Source organism: Vulpes lagopus, chromosome 1 (assembly GCF_018345385.1).
Source record: "Vulpes lagopus strain Blue_001 chromosome 1, ASM1834538v1, whole genome shotgun sequence".
NCBI classification, from domain to species: Eukaryota; Metazoa; Chordata; class Mammalia; order Carnivora; family Canidae; genus Vulpes; species Vulpes lagopus.
Window position 1 is genome coordinate 110,129,413 of NC_054824.1, and position 11,571 is coordinate 110,140,983.

Below are 11,571 nucleotides of genomic sequence, written 5' to 3' on the forward strand. Positions count from 1 at the left end.
CTCACAATTTGCCTTTCTTCATTTCAATCACTGCCTGTCTTAACCAACCTTAACTTCTTCATGTTTATCATTTTCTAATATCAGCTTTTTCATTTTTAAACAATCATCTTTTTTTTTTCCATTCTGGAATTTGAAAATTCTGATTTTCCTAAACCTCGAAGCTACAGCCTTGGGCTTTCTCCGGCTCCCTTATATCTAGATCCCAATGTTTGTCATTGTTGCACTGGGTGACTTTTTCACTGAGGTGTTAAAGGATCTCCTGATTAAAATGCCACTATTTCAAATTTTGGGAAGAGATGAGGGTAGGGGCAAAGGGAGAGGGAAAGAGAGGATCTCAAGCAGACTCTGCTGAGCATGTAGCCCAATGTGGGGCTTGATCCCACAACCCTGAAATCACAGTCTGAGCCAAAATCAAGAATTGGATGCTTAGCCAGTTGAGGAACCCAGGTATCCCTATTTCAAAATTTGAAGACTAACTTCTCTTATACCTTTTGGTTTATTTTATTTTTCAGTTAACTTTTATCTCCATTGAATATACCATTCCACAGTTCCCTTACAAGATCTGGGAAACCTAAAAATCTGCCAAAAATCACAATGAAATGCTCTAGGCAGCAATATACCATAAGTTTTAAATATTTATTGAATATGATTTACTTGAAATAAACATTTCTGCCTCAAAAAGCCACCCAAGAAGTAGTTTATGTAGGCTTCCCCACTTCACTGTTAAATCAAATTGCTCACACTTAGAGAACAATAAAGTTCAAAAGCCTCACTTAGAAAAACAAACCCCAAAACTGTCTTACCCTGTTTATATTCTTTGCGTCTTTCTGAGCATCCACTTCGTGTTTGGTATTCTTTTTTGATTCATATTCCATAAGACATCTTGAGCAAAGCTTAAATGTTATCATTTGTCATTTGAGTAAGTCCCAGGGCATTACTTACTTCACAGAGTATTATTTAGTTCCTAAGGAAATCAGACTGGATTAAAATGAAATGAGAAAATATGTTTAAAAGGAATTTGATATGTGCATTTGATAAGCCTTTTCTTATTGGGTTGAGTTTTTCACAGGGATTTATAAATCGGGATAATGGTGATTCTAACCACATTTTCAGTATAGTTCTTAGGCTAACTGCAGTGGTACCAAATGTGACCCATGCCACAGATATGCTTGTCTGGATGGCAACTCTCTTCCTTCCACTTTCTGTGTAACCATCTTAGCTCTTATGGTTTGATGGCACTGACCCTGCTCCTGGGGTACAAAGTGACTCAGGCCTGACCAATCAGAGCACCCCATCCCCACCCAATTCACAGAACGGTTCAGGGATTGTCACACGACCCAGCCAAGCAGAATCTTTCCTGGGACTTTTATTATTTGGAGTTACACAGACTCGCTCTTTATCGGTGATCATGAGCCACAGAAGCAATCAATGAGAAAATCTAGATAAGCAGCTAAGTTGAGAGGTGGAAAACATCAGTGTCCCGATGATGGTTGAATCTCCACATACACCTGAAACTGTTTGTCCTCTTAGAATTTCCAGTTTCAAGATCCAACACATTCTCCGTTTTTGCTGGACCAGATTTGAGTTGGGTCTCTGTCAACTTGCCGCAAAAACACAAATATAGCACCTACCCCATGGCTTTCTCGACCATTTAGGCACTTCATCTCCAACCAGAACTTCTGGGGACTTAGTCTCTAAGACTACTTGTAACACAAAGCCAGCAAGGCCCAGAATGTTCAACCAGAACACAAAGCCTTAGATTAAGGTCTGCATTTGAAGACTGCCAGAGCATCCTTGACCATGTGCTTAGTCCCTCTTATTTCAATCCTCCCAGATTTTGTTTTAGCAGTTGGGGTCTCCAAACTATTTCATTGATTGCTTTTTCTTTTCCCTGTATATGTAAGCAGCAAAAAAAAAAAAAAAAAAAAAAAACAAGAATAGAACAAAAGAAAAAGTCATGCACAGAGAGCCAACAATACTTTATTCAATTTTCACAGAAAATAAGAATCATACTGTTTTTCATATTTTGACCTTTTTTACCCCCTCATTTCTTTTTTTTTTCTTTTTTCTTTCTTTTTCTTTTTTTCTTTTTTTTTTTTTTGGTCAGGGACTGTAGAAGAGCAAACCACTCTTCTCATTCCCACCCTCTCTTCCATTGACCAGAAAAAGGAAGGTGGTCCATGTAATAAGTGAAGTTCAAAAATTTTGAAGAAGTTCAAAATCTAAGCCTATAAGTGCCTCAAGGTTATAAAATCAAAACCTAAGGACAATCAATCACAAACAGCCAATGAGGCTCGAAGCTATCACCAATCAAATAATGTCCTTCCTTTGTTTGCACACCTTCTCTACATTGTCTTGCCCTGGCTCTTGTTGTCAGAGTGCACCTAACCATTTCTAGTTTGGCTCTGTCCTGTTGGAATTAATTTTTGCTCAAATAAACTCATAACAATCTTCATATGCCTCAATTTATAATACCCTGTAAATATGACTCAGCAATGAACCTATTTTCTTTTCCTGTTAGGCCTGTGGAACCTACTTGAGAGAAAGAGTATGAAGAAAGGATGCTCCAGCTAATAGCGTGAAGTCCTAACTCCACTGGAAAAGAAGCAGCCTTGCAAACTATAAGGACAGTTAAAAGGGGTTCCTATGGGAGGAATATCCTTACGGGTTTTGGCAGTTCCGTCACTGAGGCAGGGTGATGATGTGGAAACATGTTTGTTCCAACAGTAATGCTCTGAATCATCAGAAAAACAAGAGGCATGCTAATGAGGATTCCTGCCAGTGGGGAAATCTCAAAGGAGACTGAACCCACTCAAGCCCTAGCCTCTAGTATGGAACTTGGACAGCAAACCCCAGCCGTGCCAACCGCCCTGCCTTGACTGGGCCACCCTCTCTCTCCAGCAGTGATTTTTCCAAACTGAGTAACTGAAACTCAGGAAGGAAATGCTGTGGGAACGGGACCAATTTGGAGATAAGACAACCTTTGTGGGCTAGGCCTGTGGGCGTCCGGTGAGATGAGTGGACTTTGGATAAAGGTGATGCTGTGCAGGAAAGTAATTGTCCAGAGGAAACCTGTTTAGGGACTTCAGCGAACAGGGAATGAGAATTTGTAGGGCAGGGGGCTGAATTTGGACTATGGGAAGAGATTCCTGCACCCTGCCCACAACCACTAAATTGATTTTTCAAGTAGAGAGGCCTAGACACCTAATGTTTCAACAATTTTTAAAAAATTACCCACTCACCGGAGAAGGACAAACATTATATGGTCTCATTCATTTGGGGAATATAAAAAATAGTGAAAGGGAATAAGGGGGAAATGAAAAAAATGAGTGGGAAATATCAGAAAGGGAGACAGAGCATGAGAGACTCCTAACTCTGGGAAACGAACAAGGGGTGGTGGAAGGGGAGGTGGGTGGGGGGTGGGGGTGACTGGGTGACGGGCACTGAGGTGGGCACTTGACGGGATGAGCACTGGGTGTTATGCTATATGTTGGCAAATTGAATGCCAATAAAAATAAATTTAAAAAAATAGAATGCAAAAATAAATCAAATAAATATGCTAAACAATGTAAATACACACACAAAAAAAATTACCCACTCACATTTGATCAAACTGAAATATTTCTTTATTAATAAATTACTACTTGTATCCTGAAATCTGATTTTGGGTTACTATTATGTCTTGTTACTCTTTTTTTTCTTCACCCATATTTCTATTGGTTTCCCTACACTTACTGTGTAATTACTGTACTAATTACACATTTTGCTATCTGATGGGCAAACTTCTCTTCATTACTTCTTAAGACTGTTTCCTACCTATTCTTGAATTTTTGAGTATTTTGTCAGGTCTTCCCTATGATCTCATTGAGATATTGGTTGGGATCACATTAAGTCTAATTAAGTGGAAAGACACCATTTTTTCTATCTTTCTTTCCAATGTGGAATATGGACTGTGTCTCACTTTATTCATACCTACTTGTATACGTCTCAAAGTGTTTAGAGTTAGTCTTAATAATCCTTACTGTTATTGTTAGGACTATTGCCAGGTGTTTTATTTTTTTGTCACTATTGTAAGTGAGATTTTTTTCCATAATGATTCCAAATCACTTATCATTGAATCAAAAGGAAGCTATCGATTTTGGAGGGATTATTCTGAATACTGCCATTTTGTTGAGGTTTGTTTTGTTTTGTTTTGTTTTGTTTTGTTTTGTTTTAGAGTGAAAGCATGTGCACAAGGTGGGGAGGGGCAGAGGAAGAGGGAGAGAGAAAATCTTAAGCAGGCTCCACACCATGACCCTGAGTTCATGACCTGAGCCGAAATCAAGAGTCAGACACTTAGCTGACTGAGCCACCCAGTGCCCCTGTTGAGTTTTCTTATCAAATCAAACAGGTTTTCCACTGATTCTTGTTAGGACTCTACTTATATTATCATCATTCACAGCCAATATGATTATCTGGAATTTTCTTTCTCATTAGAAAGGCTTCTTATTTCTCCTTCATGCTCAATATTAGAGGTGATGACAATTGCTTGGGTCATTTTTTTTTAAGTGCATGATTCTTATTTAACAAAACAGAATGTCCATACTCAAGCTTTGTACCAGGGAACGTAACTTTGACCTGGTGACTATTTATAATCCAACAGTCCAGAGAAATGGTACTTAGGGTGGGTAGTTTGAAGGACATGAATCAGTTCTCTGGTAGTTTAGATTTTATCCCTGGATCAAATTAGATTGTCAGTGAGCCGCACACTTGCTCCGCGGCATGTTGGCCCTGCAGAGTTGCCTTTGCAGAGGTATGCTTTGCCTTCCTCCCTTGATTTACATCAGTAATGTTATCAAACCACTTGAAAAATCTATCACAATTATTTTCAGGGGTTTTCTTTAGGTTGTTGTCCATGTCATCACTTAGTAACCTAAATATAAAGACCTATGATAAAAACCAAAACCAAAACCAAAATAAAACCCAAACAAACACCTTCAATATTCCAGTCCCAGAAATAGTTGTTGGTATAATTCATTAATGTTAGATTTTGGGGTCTCTTAGTCCTCCAAATTACACAGTCGAAAGTGTTTTAGGCTAACTACAGGGCTCTGGTAGCAGAGGGGTTGGATTAATTCATAAATGTCTAAGCAGATAAAGTTCTAATGAAACCATCCTGTTCTATATGGAAAACAAGAACACATCTGAGTGAAACAATCAGAAGAAGGTCTCTCTACCAGATGAAAAGAACAGAAATATGGCTCATTAATAGAAGTCCATTTATATGAAAATCAAAAGCTACATACTTGCACACCCTGAATCCCAAATCCTCTCATTGAAAAGTGGTTTATGATCCTAGCTTTGGCTTCATGAGAGATTATTAGCAGAAACAGCTATATGAGAATTGTTTCTGAATTTATTATAAAACATACTGTCAAGGACCTCATCCAGAGGTTCCCAGGTGAAAATTTTCATTCCAGAATTTAGTTATGGGAAATCATTGACTCATTTCTCAAATTCCAGTGTTTTTGCCTTTGGGGTAATGACATCTGGGTGTCTGAGCTTCCCATTTCTCACCCTCTGCCCCCTCCACACTGCTAAGAAGCTCAGAACAAAATCTGCCACTCACACAGAGTGATTATATGAGGCCTCAGTTGACATTTTATTCATTTTCATGAATTTGTTAGCCTTATCAATAAGACTTTTGTAGGTCATTCCAAATGTTTTTGGAAAAAAGTCCAAGTATGTGTGGCATTTCTATTGTTAGGTGCGTGGCTCAGATGAGGCCTGAGGCCTAAGATTGAACTACTAATGGGAGTCAGTAGGCACACAGCGGGAGTTGTGGGGACAGCCCGCTCCTGCGGTTGGGATTATAGGTTATATCCCTATAAGGTAGGGATTATAACTCCACTGTTTACAGGAAGCCAGCCAGGTTCCTCACCACCAATGGGAAGCAGTGCCACTCAGCCTTTAAGATTACATTGGTTTCTTGAGGTAATGAAAGCCCAGTTTGCCAGATTTTTATCATTTTTCAAGAAAAACTAGAAGAATTCAAATTTTAAAGGGAATCCTGTTTTTGAAATGAAGACAACTAGTCCAAATTCTTGAAAAGACTCTGGACCAGCAGAAGATAGGATGATGGCTGATGAGGGACAGGGGGAGAAATGAGTTGTTCAATGGGTAGAAGTTTTGGTTATACTGAATGGGTAAGTTCTAGAGATTTGCTGTATGATTGAGTACCCATCGTTAACAACACAGTGTTGTGCATTGAAAATTTTGTTAAGAGGTTAGCTCTCCCGTTAAGTGCTCTTACCACCACCACCATCACCACCATAACAAAAAAGAGGTCACACAAGGAAACTCTGGATGTGAGGGGTATGTTTATTACCTTGACTGTGATAATGAACATCAAGGGTGTATGCATGTGTCCAAATTCATCAAATTGTATACATTAATACATGCGGTTATATGTGTGTGTATCACATATACATTTAAAAAAAATACGAAACTCTGGACCAAGCCACCATCTTGTGACCCAGACCTGGGCTTTTTGGCCCTGAGACATCTGGGAGCAGGTTTCAGAAACCCAGATACCAGGACACAAAGTAGGAACTCTGCCACCAGGGAGCTGATGTCATAATGGCATTGAGGATCGCCCTGACTTTGACCTGAATAATAAAGCTCTCGGTCTGAGAAACCAGAAGCTAGGAGCTCTGTCTCAGATTTTGTGGAAATTAGTAGAAAGAGGCCTGCCCTTGAGATCTGGGAACATGGCCTGGGTCTCAACTCTGCCACCAACAAATCTCACGCAGGGTTGGTGAGCCCATGGGGTTTCCTGAGGCCTCCATAGCACTCCCTGTACATAGAAGAGGTTAGGTATGAAATGTGAATCTTTCAAATTCATTATTTCCCATGGGATCCCTGGGTGGCGCAGCGGTTTGGCGCCTGTCTTTGGCCCAGGGCGCGATCCTGGAGACCCGGGATCGAATCCCACATCGGGCTCCCGGTGCATGGAGCCTGCTTCTCCCTCTGCCTGTGTCTCTGCCTCTCTCTCTCTCTCTCTCTCTCTCTCTGTGACTATCATAAATAAAAAAAAAAAATTAAAATCAAATTCATTATTTCCCAAAGTGTCTCATCAGAAACCCCAAGTGAGAAGGGAAGTCTTCGTCATCTCTAAATAATGAACTTCTACAGAAGAACTATCTAAATTTCCAATGTTGCCACTAACACCAAATGAACTGAATTTCAAGGGTGAGTTCCAAAAACAAATCATGATAAAAAAAAATAGGAGATGCGTGGACTCTTAATCTCCACCAAAGGAAATTCTAATAACACAACTTCCTACCAATGAATACGTGGTCGCAATATGCCCTAGTACTTTACTACTTTTTGAAAAGGTGAAGTTAATACTTCATAATTTATGAACAGGTGTCACTCAGACATACATTTTTGGTTACGCCTCAACTTTTTTGGTAAATAAAATCACAAGCTATGACTAGCTATTTACGGTGCTTTCAGGAGCCACAATTACTTTAATTCTGCAATGATTGCCTCAAGTTTTTCTTTAACAGCGCCACAAAATTCTCCCACCTTTTCTTCTTGTTTATAAAACTGAAAGGTTGGGATACAAATGATCTCCAGGTCTTTCACCAGCTCCTCACACTCATCAGCATCCACTTCCAGGAACACCACATCCTCATACTTTAAGGATAGGGAACGGAAAAGGGGCTTGATGGTCCTGCAAGGCCCACACCAGGTGGCCGAGAAGTCCACAGCCACCAGCCTCTCCCCGGCCTCCTTGAGCGCCAACTCAAAGTCCTCCTTGTTCAGGATCACTTTCACCAAGTCCACCTCCAGGAGTTCCATTGTCCCTGATGGCTTCAGGACATTGCCTTCTACAGGCTGGATGATTTCTTTTGAGGACTTGGGGATGTCACCCTCCTTGGGCTGAATGGTATCTTCTGAGGACTTGATGTCACCCTCTCTGGGCAGTATGTTTTCTTCTGAGGACTTGGAGGTTTGGCCGTGCTTGGGCAGGATGCTTTTTGCTAAAACCTTGGGGCTATTGATCTGCTTAGACTGGAGAGTTTTTGCTGGCAACTTGGGGGTGTTGGCCTGTTTGGGCAGGATGGATTTTGCTAAGAACTTAGGGCTACTGCCCTGTTTAGGCAGGATGGATTTTGCTGGTGATTTGGTGGTGTCACTCTGCTTGCGCAGGATGTTTTTTTCTGAAGAAGTAGATGTAGTGTCATCCTTTCTCAGGATGTTTTTTTCCGAGGAATTGGGGATTTCACCTTCCTTGGGTGGGATAATTTTTTCTGAAGAATAGGAGGTGTCAGCCTGCTTGGGTGGGATGGTTTTTGCTGAAAAATTGGGGGTGTCAGGCTGATTGGATGGGATGGTTTTTGCTGGGAAATTGAAGGTATCACGCTGCTTGGGGGGGATGATTTTTGCTAAAAAACTGGGGGTGTTACCCTCTTTGGGTGAGATGGGTTTTGCTGAGAAATCAGAGATGTCAGCCTGCTTGAGTGGGATATTTTTTTCTGAAGAATTAGGGGTATCAGCCTGGTTAGGTGAGATGATTTTTGCTGAAAAATTGGGGATGACAGCCTGTTCAGGCTGCAAGGTTTTTGCTGAGAAATTGAAACTGTTACCACCCCATACAGGCAGGAATATGTCCTTGGGCTGTGGAGCTTTGGACTCCTTTGCAGACTTGTGCTGTATGCTGTTGACCTGATGAACCAAGGCCTTCTCCTGGATACGTGCTGGGTTCAAGAATTCTGGGACCAAGGGAGTCACGTGGCTGGTCAGACCCTGTAACAATGGACTTTCTGTGCAAAAATAAATACATAATAAATAAATAAATAAATAAATAAATAAATAAATAAATAAATTTAAAATGCAAAAGAATAAACAAAAAAAATTTCTTAGCATCTCCTCCAGGGAAGAGCAATGTCATTCCTAGAGCCACAAATGTAGTTTTATAAATGATGTATGAACTTGAAAAATCACATTCAACAGAAGACCAGGCAGCCTGTAATTACATGTATCTTTATGTGGGGTTTTTTGTTTTTTTTTTTTTTAACTACAACTTTCCTCTGCTTCAAGACTGCTGTGTACTCCAAGTACGGAGGTCCCTAAGGTGGCCCTCCTCCCTTCCACTTAACCATTAGCATCACCTTGATTGGCTTTTTCTTGTTTCTCTGGCCTCATTTTTTGTTCTTCTGGGGTTCCAGCTCTATCATTGTCCACCTCCATTTCCTTGTCCATATCTGCTTATACTTCATGCGTGTCTCATAGTGAAGACGAGGTCATACCCTCCAACTTTTTCCAACCTCTCCAACCTAACATCATAAAATGAGTAACAACTTACAGTTGGGTAGTACTTACAGCTGGTTTACCCTCTTGGTACTCACAGCAGTAGTATTTGAGAGTTTTATGACAGCCTTGGTTACTTATGATGGTCTTGCTGCGTGTCGGCCTTTGGCCAGTGCCTGGTGTGCATTCACAGGCATTATTTCCTATAAGACAACAAACCACTGAGGTAAGTGCCATTATGATCCCCATTTTACAAATAAGAAAGTTGAGCCTTGGACAAGTTATGTAACTTCCTCAGGATCACAAAGCTTGTAGGTGGGCAGGTTCCGAGCCAATACTCTGAATACCACACTGAACTGTTCTGTTTGCCAAAGGATGGTAACTTGAAACCAACTTTCCTACAACCTCCCTCTAGGACTTTGTAGTTCCAGCTTTCCCTTTCTGACTCACCCACCATAACCCTCTGAGTGTCTCCTCTTAACCATGTTACCCTCCTCTACAAAGTCCTGCCAGACTGTCAGATGTCCTGTTTGGGATATTTGGAAGGAAGTAGATTATAACACAGAGAAATTCCCTGAGAAGAAATGAAAACACCATCTTCCATTCAGATAGACAGGGATCCTAAAGAACAAGTACATGTGTTCTGGCCTCCCCACTCCAAGAACAAAACCTCAGCATGGATACACAGGTTAGATGTGTTCAAAAGGAAGCTGACAGCAGAGGAGTATTTGCCTGGGCTCCATCTGGGAGGCCAGGAAGCGCCCACATCCTGTGGACTCCACATTAACATAGTGGCATGAGCCCCTGGCAAAGGGCATGACTGGGTCCTTGGACCTGGGGCAGGCTCCTGGCCCTGCAGCCTGCTGAGCACATGCCAGGGATCTAGAAATCCTGAACAGCCTGGAGTGGGGCTGTGAGTGTCCTGGGAAGACCAGCAGACCTACGGGGGCCTCAAGGAAGATAAAAGAAGCCACTATGAAGGGGGATTTGTGACCAGAGGCAAGGACTGGAGTCAGAGGCTCGACCAGTGGGTAAAAGCATAGTGTTTCACCCCCTAGATGGGACCAGTGGCTCTCAGCAGTCCTCAATCTAGGGCCCAGGCCAGACTAGCCACTTCACACAGGAAACCAGAGGCAGAGGGCTGGGCCACAATCAGGCCACATGACCCTATGCACCCAGATATCATGGCAAAAAGGGAGTAATTGGAAAGAACGAATTGCTACCAGAATGAAAAAGTGTGCAGCAGGCTGAATTTTCACAAACAGACAGATTGAATCCTGACCCTCACCATTTCTCCTCAAATCCCCTTGAACTAAAGCTCATGAAGAAAATAGAGACACTGTAGGAAAATTTAAAAGCCACATTCTGTTTGCACATCTTCATAAAAGTGACTGTGACCCTGTTGCACTTATCCGTGGGAGAGCTGAGCTGTGTTTTAGATTTGGCAGGACGGTTCCAATTATTTCTACCCTTCATTCTGCAACTCAGATGGATTCTAAGCAACTTGAAATATCGATGCCTCTGAATAATTTTCATTCAATTTGTCACAAAATGTATGTTTTCTTGAAAATATATTTTTAAATTTATTTAATTGATTTATTCATGAGAGATACAGAGAGAGAGGCAGAGACACGGGCAGAGGGAAAAGCGGGCTCCCCACGGGAAGCCCCAGGTAGGACTCGATCCCGGGACCCCAGGATCTTGACCTGAGCAGAAATCAAGAGTCAGATGCTTAAGCAACTGAGCCATCCAGGTGTCCCTGGACATGTATTTTATACCTTGGATTATAATCCAGTACTATGAAATTTACTTGTTGCTCAAATTATTCCGAATTTGGCCATTGAGAACTCATTCAGATGGCTCCTATGTCCTTTTGATGCATACATACCTGTAGTTTTGTCTGTTGAGCACTTCCTTACTTTTTGGCACTACAAGATGCTGTAGGCTCTTTCTATAGATTTATCACTATATGCCTAGAATGATCCATTTCTTTCATGACCCTGCTTCCTTTTATTGGAAAAAGGTATTTAGAAAACAAAATCTGAGCCAAGTGTGCATGTTGATCCTGGGTGCCATTGCGTTCAGACTCAGTGAGCATAACTAGGAACTATACATAGGTGTAGCTAACCTGTGCATATACACAAATTTATAGTTATTTCTATATCAGTATCTGTATTAAGCTAAATATGAGTTCAGATTGATGTCCTTGACTTTAATTCAGTACCACATGGTTCACTGTAGCCTTTCTCCCAAGCTTGTCTATAACCTTATTCC

General features: G+C 41.3%; 1 protein-coding gene across 1 annotated transcript; it reads right to left on the minus strand.

Annotated features, from left to right (window-relative positions):
* Positions 1-7,057: 7,057 nt before the first annotated feature.
* On the minus strand, positions 7,058-9,734 carry TXNDC2 (thioredoxin domain containing 2). The gene has a single exon (XM_041766019.1). It carries the CDS (start codon positions 8,911-8,913, stop codon positions 7,507-7,509), a length of 1,407 nt encoding a protein of 468 aa, XP_041621953.1. The 5' UTR covers positions 8,914-9,734; the 3' UTR covers positions 7,058-7,506.
* Between the last annotated feature and the right edge of the window lie 1,837 nt (positions 9,735-11,571).